Source organism: Rhizophagus irregularis, chromosome 14 (assembly GCF_026210795.1).
Source record: "Rhizophagus irregularis chromosome 14, complete sequence".
In the NCBI taxonomy this organism is placed as follows: domain Eukaryota; kingdom Fungi; phylum Glomeromycota; class Glomeromycetes; order Glomerales; family Glomeraceae; genus Rhizophagus; species Rhizophagus irregularis.
This window is the reverse complement of record NC_089442.1, coordinates 3,102,536-3,125,970: the sequence shown is the minus strand read 5'-3', so window position 1 is coordinate 3,125,970 and position 23,435 is coordinate 3,102,536. Positions and strand designations below refer to the sequence as shown.

At 27.5% G+C, this 23,435-nt stretch overlaps 6 protein-coding genes across 8 annotated transcripts; 2 read left to right on the top strand and 4 right to left on the bottom strand.

Annotated features, from left to right (window-relative positions):
• Positions 1 to 1,714: 1,714 nt before the first annotated feature.
• Positions 1,715 to 4,640, top strand: OCT59_006368 (uncharacterized protein). 2 transcript variants are annotated; one of them, XM_066141227.1, is made up of 4 exons: positions 1,715 to 2,562; positions 2,810 to 3,205; positions 3,271 to 3,408; positions 3,561 to 4,640. In XM_066141227.1, the coding sequence occupies exons 1-4, from the start codon at positions 2,145 to 2,147 to the stop codon at positions 3,854 to 3,856; spliced, it is 1,248 nt and encodes a 415-aa protein (XP_065998039.1). In that variant the 5' UTR covers positions 1,715 to 2,144; the 3' UTR covers positions 3,857 to 4,640. The 2 variants fall into 2 exon arrangements, with proteins under 2 accessions (XP_065998039.1, XP_065998040.1); XM_066141228.1 differs by having other exon boundaries at positions 3,271 to 4,640.
• A 3,784-nt stretch (positions 4,641 to 8,424) lies between these two features.
• On the top strand, positions 8,425 to 10,929 carry OCT59_006367 (uncharacterized protein; the record flags this gene model as incomplete). Of its 2 annotated transcripts, XM_066141225.1 has the most annotated exons (5): positions 8,425 to 8,434; positions 8,603 to 8,618; positions 8,789 to 8,847; positions 8,967 to 9,957; positions 10,032 to 10,929. In XM_066141225.1, the coding sequence occupies 4 exons, from the start codon at positions 8,425 to 8,427 to the stop codon at positions 9,881 to 9,883; spliced, it is 1,002 nt and encodes a 333-aa protein (XP_065998037.1). In that variant the 3' UTR covers positions 9,884 to 9,957; positions 10,032 to 10,929. The 2 variants fall into 2 exon arrangements, with proteins under 2 accessions (XP_065998037.1, XP_065998038.1); XM_066141226.1 differs by lacking the exons at positions 8,425 to 8,434; positions 8,603 to 8,618 and having other exon boundaries at positions 8,762 to 8,847.
• Positions 10,930 to 11,687: 758 nt separating this feature from the next.
• On the bottom strand, positions 11,688 to 12,254 carry OCT59_006366 (uncharacterized protein; the record flags this gene model as incomplete). The annotated part of the gene is made up of 2 exons (XM_025313887.2): positions 11,688 to 12,044; positions 12,138 to 12,254. The coding sequence occupies 2 exons, from the start codon at positions 12,252 to 12,254 to the stop codon at positions 11,688 to 11,690; spliced, it is 474 nt and encodes a 157-aa protein (XP_025186389.1).
• A 1,522-nt stretch (positions 12,255 to 13,776) lies between these two features.
• On the bottom strand, positions 13,777 to 14,939 carry OCT59_006365 (uncharacterized protein; the record flags this gene model as incomplete). Its single annotated transcript, XM_066141224.1, has 4 exons — positions 13,777 to 13,872; positions 14,002 to 14,093; positions 14,222 to 14,276; positions 14,772 to 14,939. 4 exons carry the CDS (start codon positions 14,937 to 14,939, stop codon positions 13,777 to 13,779), a joined length of 411 nt encoding a protein of 136 aa, XP_065998036.1.
• Positions 14,940 to 15,320: 381 nt separating this feature from the next.
• Positions 15,321 to 16,084, bottom strand: OCT59_006364 (uncharacterized protein; the record flags this gene model as incomplete). The annotated part of the gene is made up of 4 exons (XM_066141223.1): positions 15,321 to 15,396; positions 15,476 to 15,500; positions 15,716 to 15,862; positions 16,063 to 16,084. 4 exons carry the CDS (start codon positions 16,082 to 16,084, stop codon positions 15,321 to 15,323), a joined length of 270 nt encoding a protein of 89 aa, XP_065998035.1.
• Positions 16,085 to 17,761: 1,677 nt separating this feature from the next.
• Positions 17,762 to 20,793, bottom strand: OCT59_006363 (uncharacterized protein; the record flags this gene model as incomplete). The annotated part of the gene is made up of 1 exon (XM_025313885.2): positions 17,762 to 20,793. One exon carries the CDS (start codon positions 20,791 to 20,793, stop codon positions 18,724 to 18,726), a length of 2,070 nt encoding a protein of 689 aa, XP_025186387.2. The 3' UTR covers positions 17,762 to 18,723.
• Positions 20,794 to 23,435: the final 2,642 nt, after the last annotated feature.

Genomic DNA, 23,435 nt, shown 5'->3' with positions numbered 1-23,435 from the left:
TTCCTAATTACGGTAATTGTTATTATTAAAAATATTATGAAAATAAAAAAATTTTATTATATCTGATTATACTTTTCTTTTTATACATATAAAGTAAACGTACTGATGTGTAAAAAGAAATATAATCGTAAAAAATGTAAGTATTATAATATTTTATTTTATTTTATTTTATATATATTTATAATATATATATTATATTATATTATATTAATATTACTATATCTGATATCTGATATCAGAATATGATATGAATCATATGATATTATATTATATTATATTATATCATATTATATTATGTTATGTTATTATTTATTTATTTTATTATACTATTATACTTATTATACTTGTAGTTTTACATTACAGTACAGTAAGTATATTCAGTATATTCAGTTATTCAGTTATACTCTCACTCTTACTGTCTTACAGTATACTCTATCACTCTTACAATATACTCTTACTCTAATACTATTACTCTTACATTATATACTCTCACTTATAGTATAGTACACTCTTACAATACTCTTACTCTTACTCTACGGTAATCTTACACGTATGTCACGAAATTGACATGGGGTTTTCTTTACGCGCTATCCCTTTTTTGAACCGCGTAAGAAGAAAAGGCGTAATTCAGGTGTTTCAAAATAATAAAATAATATGATTAAAGTTAAACGAAATAATTTTAAAAGAAAAAAAAAATTGGGTTATTTTTTCCAAAAAGATAAACCCGCCGCCCGTTATCATCAAGTACAATGCCTCTTTACCTTCTATATTGTTGTTTATTAATTTGACATTGTTCAATCATTCATTGATCAAAGAAGACACAAAAAAAAATAAATGTGAAATATCAAAAATATCAAAAAAAAAAAACATCAAAAGTAGAAAAAAAATTATTAATAATAATTAGATACAAATTTTCTTAGTGGTTACTTTATTGCATATATGTGTACAAACAAGAGTTCAACAAAATATTAAGTGCGTAACTAATTAAATCTTTTTTATTTTTCCCCGATTGCATGAAACTTTCGCGCTTTTTTTTTTTTTTTGAAAATCTTTTTGGTACAAATTTTTTTTTTTGTACAAATTTCTTTTTTTTCAAATACTTTATGAAAAAAAGATTTTCTATTAATTTTTTTAAATTAAAAATCAATTCAAATATTCTTTTTTTTTTTTATTACGCGGAAGATTACATTGGCTTATCAACAAGTGTTACATTTCGATCTCCTTAAATTTTGAGTATTTGTCGGATTTTGTTGTTTATACTTTCCGATGGGAGGAAAATGAAAACTTTAAAAAAAAAAGGTCCTTTTTATTTTTATACTGCGGTGTTTATAAAAAAAAATAATTTTTTTTTTAATCCCCCGATTTCAAAAAAAAAAAAAAAAAAATATATATACATCAACTATTATAGATTACTTAAAAAATAAAATAAAATAAAATAAAATAATATAAATTTTTTTTTTTTATTTTTTTTAAACTTTATACTACTATTACATTTATACTACTATTACATAAATAAAAAATAAAAATAGAATAATTTTTAAGAATAGTTTTAAGTATAATATAATAAATTATTATTATGGGGACACAAACCGTTACACAATATAACACGTTCGTATAGTTTCTAGCTATTGTAATGGATCTTCAATGATTTTCCTGATTTTAAGGTTTGATTTCGTCACATATTTGAATGACGTTCCGCTAATTTAATTTATCTGATTTGAAATTTTTCTGCTAAGATTCAAAATAAGAGATAATGTCCTCAAAGTAACCTATTGTACTTAACCCGTGGCGGGGTGGTGGCGTTTTCCCAAGGGAGAGAATTCACCCCTCTTTGATAATAACTATTTTTTTTCACGACTTTTCGACCAACCTTTCCCGTCATTCAGCGTCGTTCTTGAACTCTGAAAAAAAAAAAACTCATATAACTAAGTGTTATTTCTTTAACTTTATGCCTAACTTAACTTTCGCCTAAACAAAATATACTCGGTTTTATTCAAAAAAACAAACTTTATTATTCAAAAATTAAAGTTTATATATCAAGTTATTTTGTTATTTTTTTAATAATAAAAAAAAACTTTTTTTTTTTTTTCCTGCGAGATTTAATTTTTTTTTTAAAAAAAAATTATTATTACAAAAAGAAAAATATGCCTGCTACTCGTAAACACCTTCACATTTCCAAACCACGTCGTCGTCAACGTTCTGTTAGTCTTACTACTCGAGCTTCACGTTGTGGTGTAAAAAATTATGTTAATGTTCTTAAAAGTGTACACCCTTCCGTTGAAACATTTTTTCCTGTAACAAAACAATATTTACAGGAATATATTGATGCGAAGAAAAAGCAAGGTACTATTAAAGCCAACTCTCTGGACCAATATTTTCAACATATTGAAAGTTATAATATGGCACTTGGTCATGGTTGGGATTCTCAAGAATTTGAACCTATGATGCGTGATGTATTGGAAGAATTGGTTCAAAGTGAAGAAAGATCTGGTAACCAACGAAAGACAACTACATCGACTGGTGATGATGATGATGAACTTTTTAGTCAAGATGGCGCAAATGGTATCTTCATCTATACATTTTTTTTTATCTATACAATCCATACAATCCATACAATCCATACAATCTATACAATCTATATATTTTTTTATCTACACATTTTTATCTATACATTTTCTTTTTCGATTCTTTTTTTCGGTTCTTTTTCTTCATTCAATTTCTTTTCTTTTCTAGTAAAAAAAGGTAACCCAAAAAAAGTTTATACTAAAAAATTTTTTATATTAAATCTTTCTTTTTTTTTTGATCAAAGACCCATCATTAATCCAAGTTGTCTGCTTTGAGAAATCACATCCTTCCTCTGTTAAACTTGAACGTAATGTGCGCATTTCTCTTGCAAGTATTGATCCAAATACTGACCCCCTTCAACAAATATATGGGATGATCGCGAACGCTAAATTTCCAAAGAAATGGGGTAAAGTTGATAGATCTAATATCTATTATCGAACTGGAGCATGGAAAGATGCTCCACATTTTGCACTGTCTGATGATAATGTTAAATTACTTTTGGATGAATTGTCGAATCAAAAAAATCAAAAGGATCAAAAAGATCAAATTCAGAGGGATCCAAATCAGAGGGATCCTAATCAAAAGGATGGGAATGAATTTCAATTGATTGTATACACTAAACAACGTAATGCTACTCCTGGTAATTAATCATTTTTTTATGATATTTTTAAAATTATAATTTTATTAATTATCTTTTTATTATAGCCATGACGATTCAACCTATGCAATTTTCACCAACACCTAATGATGATCCGATGGCGTCTTCAAATCATGTACCTCTTACTCCTCGTAAGAGTCCACCTCGTTTGCAACAAGTCCCTGCACTTGATTTTAGTTCAGCAGGTGTGTAGATGTGTAGATTTTTTTACCGTTATTTTTTTTAAATTTTAGAAACAATACTAATATAGTATCGCCTTATGAATACTTTTGATGTTGAAATTTAATAATTTAATAATTTAATAATTTAATAATTTAATAATATAATAATTTAATAGAAAGCTCGACACCTTCACCAACGTTCATGCAACTAAAGTCGGTTACTATTCGATCATCTAATAGAGTATATAAGCAAAATATTGCTGTTACTGATAAGACAACATTTTCATCACTTTTGTCTTTTGCTATTAAGAAAACACCACCACCAGGTAAACAGTTTGTTTTACAAAGTGAGGATGGTGAATTGGAGTATATGCCAGAAGATCCTGTTAGAAAAGTAATTTTCGGTACCATTCACGCGGATGTTGTCGTGAAAATGGAAGATATCAGGGAGGTTGATTTTTCACAATTTTAGTGAACACGTGATTTTATCATAATAATTTAACAAAAAAAAAAAAAAAGAAAAAAAAAAATTTATGGTTATATCAGTGGGTCAACTTTTTTTTTTTATTTCTAGTAATCTACTACAGGTAGATATTTCTTCCATCATTGGTTAATAAATAATGTGTGTTTTGATGGGAATGGTTTTACACAGTCTTTTTTTAGGTATTTACCATAAAAATGACGTGTAGAAAAAAAAATATATTGAACATTGTTTAAAAAAAAGTATTTACTATTATTTTCATGCTATTTATTTTTGATAGCATACTTACTATTGATTTATCTTTTTTCTTTTTTATTCGAAGTCTGTACAGAAAAAAAAACCAAAAAACCAAAAAATCTTTAAAAAACCGAACAATTTTCCTTTTACATTAGTTGAATTTTTTTTTCCTTTCAGTGTTTATTTCTTTTTTCTTTTTTTACTTTATTTAGTAGTTGAAGGAATGATGATGATGATGATTATATAAACAAAAAAAAAGACTTAATTTAGTGATTAGAAAGTGATTAATTTTGAGGTGTGGGTGATGATAATTTGAAAAAACAAGAGGAGTTAGTTAGTTTATTGATGGAGATGGGATTGGACGCAAAATCAAACAAACATTTTTTAATTTTTTGAAACGATGATTAGTGAGAGAGTGAGAAAGAAATATATATATATATTATATATATATTTTCTTCAAAAAAATTTTCAAGTTTTCCTTTTCTATTTTTATTTTTAAAAATAATTAAATAAAAAAAAAAACCACGATTTTAACTACATAACGTACGCGTTCTATAAAAAATTTACTTGATAAACTAGGTAAACTAGGTAAACTAGGTAATATAATCAGATTAATTAAAATTAGTATTATTTTGTGTTGTGTTACCTATAACAATCTAAGCATAATCATCCTAGAACAAAACTAAAAATAAAATAACAAAGGTAAAAAAAAAAAAAAAGTGTATCGGAATAATATCATCAAATATGGTATTGGCGCGATTTAAGATTGCGTACAATATTAAGGTTATGTGTTTGGTATCACAAAAAATCTATAATTACAGTTTGACAGTTAAGTGTAGATCCGTAAGACTTAATATTCCAATGTTTTGGAGCGGTAGTTACACGATTGGATTACGTATGAAAAGGAAAAAAAATAAAAAGAACTCTGAAATAAAATTTATGATGATAGATATTATTTAAGGAATATGAGAAAAAAAAAATATGAAAAAAAAGGTAAAATTGTTCTCATTTTTTTTTTTTAATTCTTTGTTGTAATCTGATGACCTCTTCGATTAATAAACAATTATGCACCAAATGTTATCAATGGGTAACGTGAACAATTGAAAGTGGTACAATATAATTGCAGGGATATCATATGACCATTAAACAAATTTTTTTTTTTTTTACTCCTTCTTTTAAAACTTGCCGTTTTAAAAAAAAATGATAAGGCAAAAATAAAAAATTCCCACATATTCTACATTACATTTTTCCGAAGTTTAAATTTTTCAAAGAAAATAAGTACATAAATGTATTAAATTGAATTTATTTATAATATTAATTGGTAAGAAATCCTTAAAAGAATATTTCAGGAAATGAGGAGTAGTTAAGGTAAGAGGGGGAGATTAACGGATTTAACGGGATTTAATGAAGAACAAATGGATAAATGGCAAGTATTATTATTTTTTTTTTTCAAAAATAATTTTTTCGTGTTTCCATTTTGTAATGGTCCAATGATTATGCGTAGTATGATGTTTTTGGTAGTACGGAATATCTTGTGATTATCATGAAATTTTCGTGTAACAATAGATTTATCTCAAATTTTTACATGATCAACATTTTTACCATCTTTTCAAAAAAAAAGAGGGAAAAAAAAAAAATTTTTTTCTTTTTTAACGACCAAAAAGAAATGTAAAGAAATCCAAACAAGTATAGATTAAATTATGTAATCGTATATCATAATATATTATGCACAATTTCTTTCAATAAATTTTTTTTTGTGTGTGTGTAATAAAATTTTCAAATAAAGAAATAATTCATAAAAAAGCCTTATATGCGCGGCTTTTCAACGGCTAATTGTTCAATCACTTTTTATAAAGGTTTAGTTTTTTTTTTAAAATATATATAAAAAATACTTTTTCTTTTTAATTATTATTATTTTTTTTTTGTTCTTTTTTAAGCCAATCCCTTTTTTAGGAATCCTTTGTCTTACCCAAGATAGATACATTATTAAATATTACACAACAATCCACTTAAAAAAGGCGTGTTATTTTACGGTAAAAGGAGTTATCGTTATCGGTATAAAAAAGAAATAGTTTTTTTTTTTCGATGGAATTGTAAAAGTTTTCTTTTTATTATTTAAAGTTTTACTAACCATAATATACAAGTATCGGCGGATGATGATAGCCCTGATTAGTTTTAGGTTTTTCCCCTATAATATTTTAAAAAAGACGTATTATACTTTTTTTTTTAATTTATATATATATATATTTATAATCCTAATATATACTTGTATTTATTTATATTATTATATATATTTATTATATTATATTATATATATTTATTATATTATATTATATTATTTATTATATTATATTATATTATTTATTTTATTATATATATATTATATATATATATTTATATTATTATTGTTGTTTTTAATTTTAATCAATTTTGAATCAAATGAGGACAAATTTAGATAATAAAATATGTAACTTTTTTAGATGGGTAAAAAAAAAATTAAAAAAAATTTTTTTATTTTATCGTCGAATAATAATAATTTTTTTTTTTAAAATAATTTAATTTAAATTATAATTTTTAATTTTTTTAATGATCAAAAAGAAAATCTTGACCATACATTTACAATGATTTGTCTTACTAATTAATTATTTTGATCGGCAAACTTACACAAAAGGTCGATAAAAGAAGTTTCGTCAAATAAGCAAACAATTCAAAAATTCTTATTAATTGTTAAATGATTGATTAAATAGTTAGTTTAAAGTAAGTAAGTAAAAAAAAAAATTGTTTTAAAAAATTAAAAAATTTTATAATTGAAAAAATTGAAAATTATTGAATAAAATAAAATAAAAATAAATACATTAAAAATTTTTTTATTAAAGATTACGGTAAACTGACAACATTAAAAGAAAAAATTTTTTTATTATTATTTCTTAAAATAGTTTTTTTTTTGAAAAAAAAAAATTCTTTAAAATTTCTTCAAAAAAATCCTCAAATTCAAATCCTCAAAATCCTCAAGATCCTAAAAATCCTAAAAATCCTAAAAATTCAAAAATCCAAAAATCCAAAAATCCTAAAGATATTAAAGATCTTAAAGATCTTTAAAGATCATAAAGATCCTAATTAGGATTTATAATGGCGTAAAATCTTTTTGTAGTTTCCTCAAATATCTTCATAAATAACATTTATAGATGATGCATTTCATTCTCTCTCTACCATATTCGGTAGATCATTTTTAATAAATCGTGTAAACATACTTGATTTTCGGAACTTCGGAATTTAGAAAGAGAAAAAAGAAAAAAAGATTTTTCAACAAGTTTAATTTCATGTTTTTCTTTCTTAGCTTTTACTTTTTTTACTTTTCAAATGATATGTGGCCTCATCTTCGATCTTATTAAAAAAAAGCTGTGCCTAATAGACCTAATAGAGATTGCCTAATGAGATTGCCTAATGAGATCTTCAACACTGATTCTGGATTCAATTTACAAGTAATATAAACAAATAAACACATCCCTCCCTTGTTTGCCATAAAAAAAATTTAGTCCGATATATGAACCGATATATGAAAAAAAAAACAAATCAAGTTAACAAAGTTATAGAACTAATGAAATTTTTATTCCATGAATCAAAAAAATTTCCTTTTTTAAAAGCTAAAAAATAATTGAAAAAAAAAACCGATTACCAATATATATCACGTGATATTTGCTACATTGACGACATTCAAACGCAAAAGTATATGACTGGCTTATTTTGAAATCACAAGTTTGTCACATGGTTCATCCATCACATGGTTCATCACATGATTTCACGAATTTTTCATTTTTTTCATTTTGGTCAAAATTTGGATATATTAGCTTTGATTTAGATTTTCATTATCTCAATTTATAGCACAACAGGAAATAAATTATAAAATAGATATAGATATTCATTGTGCACCACCAGACCTTAGATGATAGCATGCTTCTTTGTTTTATATACATAAAACTATTTAGGGGAGAAGATTTTTTATAGATACGTTTAAATAATTTTTTTTTTGGGCGTATTAAAAAAAAAATTGGAAGATGTAAAAAAAAAATTTTTTCCGGTTTTTTTTTCGTTTCGTTTTAAAACCTTTTTATAGTTTTTATTGTCATTATTCCATTATAATTAAACCATCATCTGAAATTATGTCGTAATTTTTAACTAGTAAACTAGTTTAAAATTGTTAGATTGAAATTTTAATATAATGTACGCCAACCAACGTCATCCTAGGCTGCGGTAATGAATTGATCATGAGATGTTGATTGGTTAACCAATATTTCCATAGAAAGTAATTTTAATAGAGAATCATGAGAATGTGTTTATAAATTCTATTGTCTGTAATACCAAAATATAAGCCCTTTTGTCATACGATGTGCATAAAAAGGGTTTGCTTTCTCGTGAAAAATTAAAAAAAATTATTTTTTTTTTTCGCGATTATAATTATTTTAAAATTTTATTTAAAATTTTTTTTTTGACATTTTCTAGTTTTAAAGATTTTCCGGTATTCATTTTTTTTTTTAAAAAAAAATTATTTTTTTTCTGTGGTTTTGGGATTCTCCTTATTTTTTTTTTTTTTTTTTAAATAAAATAAAAAAAAATAAAAAAATAAATAAATAAAATTTTTTTTTTTTTTTTTACAATAATAAATAAAATAATAAATAATAATAATAGAACCATTATTATGGCATACTTAGATAAGAAAGTACCAGAACTGCGTGATATATGTGCAGGTAAATAATTGTTTTGTACGGTTTTATTTCATATTTTTTTTTTATATTCTTCTCCTTATTTAATAAAACTATAAACCTTTTTCAATTTTTTTTTTAAAAAAAATTAAAATATTTATAAGCTTTGGGACTCCCTAAAACTGGTAAAAAAAACGATTTATTATTACGCTTAGAACAACAACAGCAACGACAACAGCAACAACAACAACAACAACAAGAAAGTTTTATAAAGCAAGAAACGAACGAAATGCAAATAGATTCTGTTCCTATTATTCAACAACAACCACAACAACAACAGCAGGAAGTTCCAACTTCTCCACATGTTTCAGGGACTGGTCCTTCACATGAACATATAAAGTACGAATATGAATCAGATGGTCTATTACATGCGATGAATGTAGAAGAAATTCCTACTGAAGATTCATCTATAGAACAGAATATACCTTCCAATGTTGAAATGTCTAATGAATATCCACAATCATCAATAGATCCTGTAGAACATCAGCAAAAAATTGATCAACCTCCCACAGTTTCATCTTCAGTAGCAACATCACCAATAGCAACTCAAAATGATGTGACCAAAGTTGAAGTATCCACAAATTTTGAACAAAATAATCATGATCAGTCCAAACCTTCTGAATCTTCAGAGAAAACATCATCATCTACATATCAAAAGGATGATATTCGATCTGAGATAAAACGTGAACTAGCTCGTCTCATGACGGAAAGAAAATCACTGAATTTAAATAGTTCAAAAATGTTTTCAAGGGGAATCATGATGAATCAAGGTCAAACGAATCAAGGTCAAACGAATCAAAATAAACCACCACCATATGATTATGAATCCTTATTGGATATAATGAAAAAATCTGAAATATATAATGATGGGGAAATACCTGAATGGTTAAGATATGATTATGACACAACATTGGGAACAAAAAAATTTGGTGAATCAGAATGTTTACGTAATATTGGAATACCTGCCGAGGATTTTTTCTTGCCTATGCCTATGCCTATTGTGACTAATGTGACTAATTGAATTTTCAAAAAGAAGATAAAAATTATATATAAATATATATATAATGAAACATATACGTATATTTTATGTTTGAGGTATTTTTATTTTTTTTTCTTATTTTTAAAGAAAAAAATTTTGTATCATTACTAATCAATTTCTTTATTTTAAGGGTGATATTGTTATATATTATTTTTACCTTCAGACATTAGAATTTTTTTTTTTTTGCCTGAAACATTTGATAAATATGGATGTATGATACCAATTAAACTGTAAATAAAAAAGAAAAATATAGTTAGCTGTGGATTTGTTTAGCAGGCTTTGTTGCGTTATTATTTGTTTTATATGCATATAAAGAAAAGGAATGATCTTATTGCTTTTGCAGATTGCAAAATGCAAATGCATAATTTTTTAAAAAAAAAGATGGTTTCACTTAGGCATAATTATTTATTAGTGCAGGTGTAGATTTTCATTAGTACTAAAATAGTTTGTGGATCAAACTGTTTATAGTTGACTTTTTTTCAATAACGGCTGAAATGGGAAAATATGTAAAGTTCATTTAGGGTTGCAAACAAAAATTTTTAGATTAGCCTGTTAAGGATATAAGATGCCGAAATTGGTCACATGATGATTGGTCATAATCTTAATTTAGGGAAATTTGAGGGTAGATCTGAGTAAAAAACTAAACCGTTGGTGTTAATGTCGATTTTATATATATTTATATATATTTCTTTTTACCCCACAATTTTATTTTTTTTCAAAGAAAATCTATAATTTTAGCCACAAGTACAAAATTGGTTACTTTTATTGTAATCAATTATCATTTTAGTATTTAATCTTACGAATTTAATCTAATTATAATTACTGATTATGTGTATTATATAAATAAACTTTTTTAGATTATATATAAATAGAATAATTAAAATAATTGAAACAATTATAGTGATTTTTTTTGTACGAAGAGGGAGAGACAAAGATTTCTTTTACTCAAATTGGTTTAAACTTTAAAAAAAATTTTTATATTTTTTCAGATCAATAAAAGGTTTCTTTGAGAAATAATTTAATTGAATGAAGATTCTTTTAAAGTATTACCAAATTTGTATTTATTATAAATATACATGTTTCTAAAACGAAAGGATTTGGGTAAATTCTGGAAATTTTATTAAAATTCACTATATTTGTTATATTCATTATTTAATACCTTTTATATATATAATATATATAATATATATATTATATATATTGTTATTATATTGATTATATTGATTTTATTATATCGATTATATTTTTATTATATCGATTATATATATCGATTATATATATCGATTATATATCGATTTTATTATATCGATTTTATTATATCGATTATATTATATCGATTATATTATATCGATTATATTATATCGATTATATTTTATTATATTAGTATTATACTTTATTATATCGATTATATTTTATTATATTATTGTACTTTATTATATTATATGATTACTTATTTATATAAAAGAAAATAGAAAAACTCCTCAACTAATAATTTTTATCGAAAATTACTGCGTAAAATAAAATCTCTTCTGGTTAGTCAAATTTAATTACGTAAGCGTAATCATTATATTAAAATCTAATTATATATCTATATATAAAAAAAAGAACGCTAGATCACCACGTATTTCTAATTGAATTCTCGTTTTTTTTTAAAAAAAAAAGATTGAAAAGACAAAAATGTAATAAAAATTATTATATCAATGTTTTTACTGTTTATATATAATGTTCTATTCCTATTATTATATCGGATCTATCGAACCCTTACACCTGCTCTTACATCCGCTCTTTAAGCGTGTAATCTTTTCTTTAAACTTTGCCAACGATTTTGTAAGCTTTTTGTATTTCTTTCAGGTAATTTGGCAACAATGGTAGACCAAGGAATAGGAGGTAATAATTCTAATATATTATCGATCAGAATTTTATCTTCTTCAGGAGTCCAAGTGGCACCAGAAGTACCTTTTTTAGGAGAAGTGGCTCTAGAACGAGGTGATCTAGCTGAAGGAGTGGTTGATGAACGAGGTGATTTGGGACTCTTACGACCTTTACGTTGTTGTTTAGATCTGGTCTCATAATAATTTGGTGGTGATGTTGATCTCACGGAACGTTTTCTTTTCTTAGAATCAGGAGGAGGAGATACTGGTTCCTATTAAAAAAAAGTAAAGTAAAAAAAAGTTAATTAATTTATATTCGTCTTTAACAATACGTCTTTAACAATATAGGTTGTTTATATACGTACTTCAGACTCTTGCTGTTCTTCCTGTTCCTTCTCTTCTTTCTCGCCTTGATCTACTTCCATATTCTCTACATTTTTCTCTTCATGTTCTACGATAGAATTCTCTTCTGATTCTCCCATTTTTTTAATTATTATTTTTAACGTACAGTAAATGTAATAGAGATTGAGTAAAGATGATGAAAAGAAAAATTGAATTTATTTTTTGGATTTTTTTACGTTCAGAGCTTCTTTTTAAAATGAATTGATCTTTATTTTTAACATCATTGCATGATATTGATTGATATCAATAAATAGTATAAAAATAGTATATAAAAAAGGTTATTAACATCAAAGGAAGGAAAAAAAAAGAACTAATTAAAATCTATTATACATAATTTTTTGATAATTGTTTAAAAAATATTTAATTATGCAAAATCTATAGTTATCGCAGTTTATATCGCAGTTATCACAGAAAAATTTTTTTTATTAATATTTTTTTAAAATATTTTTTTTTTTTTTTTTTTTTTGTTAAAAATCATTAAAATCATTAAAATTTTTTTGGTTTTTTTTTTATACTGTAAATTATTTTAATTATTTTAATTATTTTTAATGTATTTCTTTATTTTTTATGTATTTTTATGTATTTTATGTATTTTATAAAAGTAAAGTAATAAACCCTTTTTAATGCAATTTAAATAATAATACCTTTTTTGTATTGCGTAATAAATAACATTTACCTGTTTACTCTGTTTACTCCGAGTTACAAGTCCGAGTTAAATTTCATTCCTTAAATTACAATAGTTTACGGTAACCTGTTATATTAATTCATGTATCATTAAACAAGATATTGTACACGAAAAAAAAAACTTGTGTTTCAAAAAAGATTTTTAATAGTTCTATAAATGGTATTTAACGAATGGGAGAATAAAGAACTAACGCTTTCAATTTTTTCCTTAAAGAAAAAAGGTTCTCCTCAACTTAATAAATAACAATGAGGAGCATTTTTAAAAAGATTTGAAAGATAAAGCAAAAAAATACTATTCCGGTTTATAATTGGTTAAACCTTTATTTTTTTTTTGTAAATCAAAAGGAAACCTAATCATGCTTTTTACAACTATGTTTTAAAATAATAATGTTGAGTAACAAAATTCTGTGATGGTCATAGGTCATCTGATATATTATCAGGTATTGTAAGTTTTCGGCGAAGCCGAAAACCTTAATATTCGGCCAAAAGTTTTTCAAATTGGTAAAATTAAATCACGTGCTTTTAAATGTTTTGATTGGGTTTGATTAATCACGTAAGCTTTATCTATTGCGCAAGAACTCGAAAAGTTTGTTCCATTATTTCTATAACTTCCTAATCCCTCAATGGTTAAAGAGTGGTCGAATTAGTAATAGATAACGTTTGATTGGTTTGATTGGTTTGATTATTTAAGACATTATCATTATGACTAGTTGTGTAAATTTAAAACCTACAAGTTTCGGATGTTTCCGAAGTTTAGACAAATTTCGCAAGTTTCGGGATAGACGGAACGTTTTGACCAATTTCTCCCGATACACTAACTCAAAGTGTCATCATGATGATCAAACACCGTGGAAATGAGGTTGGTGGTTAAACTGCTGCATCTTCAAATATTTCTTTCGAAAGTCGAAACCTTACTCATCATTCCCACATGTTGTATCGTAGATGAAAAATTTCCAACTTCCGGGAATCCTGATTCAAATCCACATGTGCCATTGTCAGCGAAAATGTTCTTAGCTACCAGTCAAACAAAAGAAAATGTTATAAAAAAGCTTCTACTGGTTTTTTACATCATCAATGCAAGATTCTGCTTGAGCAGCTCAGATAAATCTGGCAGATTGATCTTTTCTTGATATTTGTACTTACTAAAAGCTGTTTGTTGCGGTATGTTCTTAAGTGGTCAATGTGAGGAAATATATCCATATGATAAGCTTCCAAATTTTCCAATGCGTGACCACCTACAATTATACGGAATTTAATAAAGATGTTAAAAATCTTAGATTTAAGATTTCTTTCGTATAATAAAAATGTAATTTTGATTATAGGGAGGGCATCTTGATAAAGGGAATCTCGTAGTACGTCATACCAAATATGAATTTATCGTCATACAACCAATCTCCCGCATTCTTCTCCAACAACTGCTGGTTTTTTTACATCATCGAATGCAAAATCCTGCTTGAGCAGCTCAGATAGATCTGGCGGATCGATCTTCTCTAGTACTTATTAAAAACTGTTTGTTGCGACATGTTCTTAAGTGATCAATGTGAGGAAATATGTCCATATGAATCTCGAGTTTCTATCGATTTATATATCTAATGAGATTCAATAATGCGCTATATAAATCCCGAAGTACGCCATACTTTGTATAGTTCTTTTGAATTTATCGTTATACAACCAATTTCCTCCAACAACTTAACAAATAAAGTTTATTTGATGATAAATATGTTATTAGGTCTTTCGGGTTTTTTACATCATCGATGCAAAAATTCTGCTTGAGTAACTGTTTGCAGCAGCATGATCTTAAATGATCTAGTGTGAGGAAATACATCCATATGAATCTTGAAGTACACCGATTTCTATCGATTTATATAGCTAATGAGATTCGTACGCCATATAAATCTCGAAGTACGCCATACTTTGTATAGTTTTTTTTCAGTACATTCAATCCCTGCATTCTGCTCCGACAACTTAATAGATATTTTAAGCCTTACAAGTTTTTTTACATCATTTTGCTTGAGCAGTTCAGATAGATCTGGCGACTTTCTCTTGATATTGTACTTACTAAAAACCGTTTGTTGCGACATGTTCTTAAGTGATCAATGTGAGGAAATTTATCCATATGAATCTCAAAGTACACCGGTTTCTATCGATTTATATATTTAATGAGATCCACCGATTTCTATCGATTTGTATATCTAATGAGATTCAATAATGCGCCATATGAATCTCGAAATACTGTATAGTATTTTTTTTCAAATATGAATTTATCGTTATACGATCAATTCCCTGCATTCTCCTCCGACAACTTATAAATAAATAAGTTTATTTGATATTCAGTCCACCTTGTTTTAGAACTCTTTCCTACATTCCTCAATTTTATTATAAAACTTTCCATTGTCTTTTGTCATTATTTCGTGCCTTATCCTAATATACTCCAAGTACTATGCTTTAAAACAACCAGTATCTCATACTCGCAGTAGAGATCGAAAAAATTTTTTTATCTCCATTTCGTGCGTTGTGCCCAACTTACAAACGGATGAACTAAAATTTAAACATAAAAAAAAACTATTAATTACGGATTACAAAAAGAAAGTGCGCTCTTTAAAGATATTATATTTACCTTAATTTAACTGGAGTCGATTGATCTTAATTGAGTGTTTCTTATCCTTGAGGTCATCTCTTTAATACTTTTCAGCTAATTTAACTATTGGTAATTGTGCTGATGGATATGGCATTAAGTTGTCTTCTAAAGCTAACAAATAAGCATCAAGTTTATTGACGAGCTTGGTTAAGAATCTTTTGTAATGCACTGATACATTCAGTTCCTGTCGCAATGCTGCAGGATAATTAGAAAAATCACTTGAAATAGAAAGATTTAAATCAATAACCGCATAAGCATTCCTAATTTGTATAAAAATATCTGATGGTATGATATTCGTTATCAGAAAAATATCACTTACTGGACTAATCACCTCTAGCGTTGCAGTAACAGCTTCTTTAATTATCTCTAAACATGAAACAATACGTTCGTATAATGTTCGTGGGTTTATCAAATCTACAGTATCTAGTGCTTTTCAACTATCTCAATTAGTCGTGATGCTTTGTTGTATGCCCATTTGTCATGTTATGGACATTTCTAGTTCTAGTTGTAGAATAATTAGATCTTCTAATAAAATCATCCAATAGATGTCGATTAATCAAGATTACTATTATTGTTTTGAATAAACATTTTCTGTTTTATAACATGTGAGATCATATCCTTCTAACCTTGACATCAGTAGCTGCAAATATATCTTTTTGGCTATCGTATATAAATTTAATATTCATGAATTCCAGTATTAGACGTCACCAATAAACCCATGTTGGTCTTTTAGATATCGCTCGTGATGCTTAGTTAAAATTTCTTTTGTTATAACACGTGAAATCATATTCCTCCAACCTTGACATCAGTAGCTGCAAATATATCATCAATATTAAAGTTTTTTTTTTTGGCCATCATATATAAATTTAATATCCAGTCTTAGACATCACCAATAAACCCAAGATATCACTCGTGATACTTAGTTAAAATTTTTTTTGTTATAACATGTGAAATCATATCTTTCCAATCTTGACATCAGTAGCTGCAAATATATCATCAATGCTAATGTTTTTTGGCTATCATATATAAATTTAATATGAGATACCAGTCTTAGACTTCGCCAATAAACCCAAGATGTTCTTTTAGATGTCACTTCTTTTTAATAACAAGTAACTTTTCAAATGATCGAATTCATCAAGTGCGATCTACTTTTAATGTGATTTCTATTTCAAATGAACGTTTTAAAAAAACTTTGCTCCTTTTTTTTAACAATTATAATCTGAAAAATACGAAAATAACATTAGTTTTGATTTTGAAGAGTACAATTTTTTAAGAAAAAAACAATTAAAAATAACCAGTCTAATTTAAAAGCTTATTTACCAAAGTTCGCGGTTTGTCAAAACAAAGACTCAATGGTATTGTTCGTGCACGTCCTATACCAAGTCATTATTCTGCAGTAAGTCGAACTGTTTCCGTTTTCTTTTATCTCGAAACTTGTATTCACTGCTAAGGTCCTAAATTTGAGAAGCTTGAGCTCTGCAAGATATTTTTTTTCATGTTACACAATCATGTTATTGATAAGATCATCGATTCAAAAACAGATCAATTGACGGTTGAAAAAAATTCTTTCAAAACCAAAATATAACCGCGTACTGATCACGGTACGTGGCATTGTGAAATTGGGATAGTCTGTCAATAATTTTTATATTTCGTTTATCTTATAATTCTCTATTGGCAATTAAGCTTTGTCTAAATGATTGCAGTTCAAGATTCAACTAGCCATTGGTGGTTAATCTTCGCAAGGTATTATACTAAACAAAATTTTTAGGTAAGAGGATGTATTCCTTCTCTATAATTCCGTCTTTTGATACAAAGATTTTAATAAAGGATTTTAATATTAAGGTTTTTCTTCTATTTAGTGTTAATTAATGTTACATGAAAAGAATTTTTAAACTTAAGGAGTCGATCGACTGAAATTGATGGTGGAATGAACGGAAGACTTATTTTTGTAATGAGGTTGATGGTAATTAACTGCTGAAGTCTTTGTTTTTGAATAGATTTATTTGCTAACGCAAATTCTTTCCACTTTGTAACAAACTTTGCATCACACTTTGCACCCATATGCATTGGTTTTTATTGACATATAATATTAGAAAACATAAATCAAGCCTCCTTATTTACCAGTTCCACATATGTCAAGTTGTAGGAAGATGCTTGTACTGTTCCAATTTATTTTAGTTTAAGCGTCCAGCAAATATTTTATAAGCATCTACAGGCGATTGAGAATTTAATAAATGAGCCGATTTTTTTCCTTTTTTTTGGAAAAAAAAAATTCGTTGAGCTTTTATGCTTGTATTTTTCAAAAATGATCTTTTATCAGAGATTAGTTATTGGCAGAATGATATCCATTCTCCGTCAAGACGTCATTTCCTTATCATTTCGTTTATTATATTAATCTACGACACAACACCGCATTAATGTATTTGATCGGGTTGGCAAATATGGGTCAGTTGCAAATATGAATATATATGGTCATATTAAATGCATCAACACAAGAAAAAATGGATGAATTCTTCAGAAGATATTAACGACCATCTATATGAATGGCAATGGCATATACTGCATCAATTATACTAATTATCATACAAGCACGCATCAAAGGAAAAAATGAACAAAATATAAAAGAAATTTGAAACGAATCAAGTTGAGAAATAACCTACAAAGTCGAAGAATATTAAAAAATAGATAATGGAATTTTTTCTCTCTTTCGCATTTTGTGCCACGGAGCGAATTTATAGTCTTTTTTTTTGTTTATAACAAGTGCACTACAAAAGGCCGAATAGCAGTCGAATCTAATTGATGTTACATAATAATCACATGATCTGAATCCTGTTCCTTCATTGGCAATTATTTCGATATCATATTCAATACATACAAATTATGCAACAAGTTTTGGCCGAACGAAATCTTGTGATACAGAACAAAAAAAACAATAATTATGAGACTATTGGATAAATTTTCATTACTCATAGTAGTAGGCGAGAGGCAGTAGTTAATCAGGAGTTTATAAATTACACAAATAATTAATTCAAAGTTAATTTAATGCTACATAAAAAAGAATTACAATCCTTTTTTATTTACTAAAGTACTACAACGTTTAAGTATTCTTAAAAAAAATTAACTAAGATTTTGCTGAGAGATAAATTACTATCAGATTGACCTATACAGTAAAGCTTCAGTATAAAGGCAATCCATATAAAAAACTTAAAAAATATCTTGATATAAAATTATAAAATTATACGTATATCGTCGGAGTCCTGGTCCTCTCCAATTTTTGTTCTGAGTGTGCTAATAATATCATTATAATTTAAGAATAAGCCATTTTGTATCAAATTAGCAGAAGAAGCTGGTTTTAAATTGCGTCTTTTTGCCAAATCTTCATGTAACTTTTCGAAGAACCAACACATAAGATCGTTAAAAACATATATGCAATGAGAATCAAATTTCCAATCTGGAAAATCTAGGACTTTTGCAACACCCCATTTTGTTGGTACGTCTTTGCCAAAATACCACACGTTCGTGTCATCTGTTCTATTATGACATGGCGTTGCTATAAGTTCGCCCGTGTATTTATCTGATACGCATGCTAGACCTGCGGGTTGATGACTAGAATGATGTGTTTTTGTTTTGTCACTGTTTTCGTGATGATCCCGAGATCCCCAGCACAAAGCACCACACCAATAGCATGCTTCAGTACATCCAAGCCTTTCCATGATTGATTTGTCATCAGATGGCTTTTGAAAAGGTTCTAGTCTTGGAGGATGATTATTCCCTTTAGTTTCAAGCTCTTTCTCGATAGTGTCTCGGAATATTTTTAAATCATTTTCCGTAATTTCACCGTTAAGATCTAATTTGTAATCAACCTTATCAACTTGAATCATGTAATTGTTTACAAATTTCTTTATTTCCTCAAAACTTTGACAGTTACGAATTTCTTGAAGTACTCGTTTAAATTCTGCACTAAAAGTATCTTTATATTTTTGTTCGGGATTTCCGCTTGAATTATTATCAACTGTACGTACAAACCAACTTTCTATGCGTCGTTTTGGATTCAAAAAATGTTGTATAGCATCTTCTTTTTCACCATTTTGAACTTTTTCAGCAAGATTTTCAAAGTATTTAAGTCTAATTGATTCAGTACAAGTTAACCAAGCGATATTACGTACTGCATCTTTTCGTTCATCACTTCCTGCATTCATTGCTTTTTTGTGAATTACTCTCATTAAATAATCCGCAATAATATGACCCTCAGAAACAAGTGTATGTCCATATTGGAGCCGAGTATTAATTATTTTTATATATTCATCTTCTTTTTGATTAAGTATGCCAAGCGGAGTATTTTCCTTATTCCATTTTTCTTGGTAACTAATCATTTTTGGTTTAAACATCAACAAGGCATATAAGTGAGCATTCCACTTGAACTCGGGCAAATAATTATTTGGGCAAATTTTTAATATTCTATTTTTGAGATCACGTATAATTCCATGATAAAAATAATAAGCAGCTTTTTCGTTTAAAATATTATCTATCAAATCATCAAGCTTGTCCTCAAGAACCACGAGTTCGTTCTTTTCTAGATATTGTGAAAAATGAAAATTTTGAAGACTTGCAAAATATTGCTTGCTAAGTTTTTTATATGCTTTGAATTTAGATAAATCTGGTAATATTCCTTTCATGTATTGATGGTAAAGCTCTCTTGGTAATGAATTATAATATTCATCTTTAACCTCTTTATTTATTTTTTCCTCTATTGGTATGGTATTATCTTTTGATAACATATGTTGTTGTAATAAATTCCATATGTCGTCGATTTTTTGTTGACGTTGCTGATTAGATAATCCTTCACTTGACATGTTTTTTAGGATATTTTCTAAATGTTTGTTAATTATATCTAGAGATTCAGATGAAATACCCTTTCGAATAAGACTAGCTTCAAGCATTTGAGTAAGTTTTGTGGATACAGACTGTCGATTAATTGCGATATAATTTTCAATTGTTTGTTTAGTTTCCATTTCACACTTCTCATTATTTTTATCCCGAAGGTACTCTTCTAATTCAATTCGTTCTTTATTTGTTTTCTCACATTCTTCACATGCTTCGCATTTGATATTAGCGTCTTCCAACTCAGAAGATTCTTTATCTTTCTTCTCATATTCTTCACATAAAATAATATTACAATCTGGGACGCGTCTTAGTTCCTCTTCAATTAATTTTGAACATTCATCTTGAAGGATTGAATTTATGTTTGACTTGTCATTTGGAGACCAATTCAGAAGTTTAGAACGAATTTCTTGCATAATTGATTCCTCATGTTTTTGGAATGATCTGTCAATCGTTTCCTTCAGCCTTGTGATTCGTTTACCAAGATCAATAAATTCATAAATTTCTTTGATATTTTTGAAACGAACAGTAAAGTTCTCATGAGAGACTGCCTTCCAGTAATTCTGAATTAATGAGTGCCACTGTGAAAATTCAATTTTGTTTTTAGAATTTTTACAGTCTTCAATTATAGAATTATAGAGATTGACAACATCTTCATGATATTGTTCTGACGGTGGAGCGTAAGCAGTTGCACCATTTTTAAATGGTCTAAATGGTTTGAGAAGTTGACCATTTCGTATTCTTTCATCAAGAATATGTAGACAGTCTGTATTGGAAATTCCCATCTCAATATCTTGTTCGTTAGCTATTTTTAAAGCCTCCCGAAGAGCCTCCCGAAATTTTTCTTCCGGTTCGGATATTTTTGCTATATTTCGTTCAGAAACATGCTGTACCATAAGAATATCGGGTGCCATTCCAGCTTTTTCGAGACGTGCCATTGTTACAATTGCTATCTGTAAAATCTCAGTCAAGTCTCGCGTTGATTCTCCAAGTACATTGAGAATTGTTAAATTACTAACACCCATTGCAAAAGTTGTTAATATTCGATCTTTTTTTTCTGATTCTGGATCGTTCATCTTTTCTGGTGCACCAAGACCCTCAGTATCAATTAAGATAAATGCGTCAATATTAAGTTGATCCGATAAATCTTTTTCCAAAAATAATAGTCGCATAAAAAGACCTCTAGTACAACGTCCAACTGAAACAGCAAATCTACATGCAAAAAGAGCATTCAATAGAGTAGATTTTCCTGATGACTGTAAACCAAGTATGCTGATCACGAAAATTCTAAGTTTAGGATATTTATTACAAATATGTTTGCAAATAGCTGAGAACCAAGCTTCAGATATAGTTCCAGTATCACCATTAAGTAATTCTATAGTGTGACCACTAATTAATAATTCCGAATAAAGTTTAGGTAATTCCAAAACAATTTCATCACTTGGATTATTAACAGATAAGATTTTATATATTTGTCCCAATTCACGGAAAAAATGTTCCAAACCTAAACTCATGTCATCAACTTCTGCCCAAATTTTTGCAATTTCATTTAGAATTGTTTCCTCATCTTTTTGATCCTTGTTGACCACACTGGATTTACGTAGTTCTTCTTTTTTCAATACAGCCCGATTTCGAGCTTCAGAGGATTCTATCATAGAGAGCCTAGATATTTCTCTTTCAAGGTGTGCTAAAGCTTGCCTTCTTTTGTCAAGGGGTAGTTTTAGAACGAATTTATATAATCGAATTAATACTTGCAAATCAGTATTATTATTCCAAATTTGGAGTCCATCATCGGATTGTTGCCTTCTTTGAAGTTGCATAACATTTAGTTTAATGTCGCGACAAGTTTTTTCTTTAACGAAATCTACCAAAAGTTGAGACGTTTGAAACTCAATATCTTCAGCAAATTGAAGTGATCTTCCCAATTTTAATTCACTGATCTTGAATGGCGAAGTATCCGAATTATCAATATCTAAGGCTTCCTTGAACATCATACGTACTTTCTTCAGCGTTCTATCATGCGTTAAATTATTAACATTAATTGCGTATTTCCCTTTTTTACTGTCACTTACGTAGCAATTTACCACTTTTTTGGGACCAATTTGAACTTTAAATTCATCTAATTTATCTTCAGTATATCCAGGCATTAAAAAAACTAAGAAACTAGAAGGGAATTGCTTTAAAAATTGAATTTGGTCTGGATAATCTAAGGCATCACCGTGTAAATTTGCGAGCAATATAATTTTGTTTGTTCCTTCTTTATAGTAATTTACAAAAACATCATTCCATAAACCCACGTTACAGGTTTCTTGGGTCAGCCAAGTAAACTCGATGCTTCCACTGATCATATGTGGTATTCCATGTTCTGCTCTTGGATCAGAACATGAGGAGAACATAGAATTTGAAGCCATCAATTGATTAAGAATAGTACTTTTGCCTGAAGAATTTGTTCCAATTCGAACAGCAACGATTAATTGGAATGGATCATTGAAGAGGTGATTTTCAACAATTGTTCCAGGCTTTGTTTCCCATTTAATAATGGGACCAGTAAATGAAGGGAGCATTACTCTAAATTTTTCTGCTTCATCCAATTTAGGCATTACCAAGGGAAATGAAATTGGAAATTGTGATAAGGTTCGAAAGATATCTTGAGCCACAGTGCATTCAGCAGAGGCAAGCAAACTAGCAATGCAATCAAACCGAGACAATTGATTTCTCTCTAAATCTTGGCTTTCATCCATATCCATCATTGATTCTTCATCAGAAAGTTCCTCGTCTTCATTGATCAAAGTTTTAATAGTTTCTGCTCTAAGAACATCAGCTCCCCACATCTTAACTTTCTGCCGGATATATGGAAGAACTTTACTTACACTTCCACTTTCATAAGTCGACAATTTCGGTGGTAACAAAATTTCGCTTAATTTAACGTAATGGTAGGGTTCAATCAAAGGTATTTCTCTATCTAGAATAGGGTGCCATTGTTTGTGTATTGTTATCACTTTATTATCAACCATAATGTCTGAATGTTATAAAAAACTGAGTGAGAGTGGAATTAAAT

Excerpts from the sequence above, each read along its gene's own strand:
- OCT59_006368 (XM_066141227.1), top strand. The coding sequence starts at position 2,145 with ATGCCTGCTACTCGTAAACACCTTCACATTTCCAAACCACGTCGTCGT. Across the intron at positions 2,563-2,809 it reads TAGTCAAGATGGCGCAAATG|ACCCATCATTAATCCAAGTT; the intron begins GTATCTTCATCT and ends TTTTGATCAAAG. Across the intron at positions 3,206-3,270 it reads ACAACGTAATGCTACTCCTG|CCATGACGATTCAACCTATG; the intron begins GTAATTAATCAT and ends TTTTTATTATAG.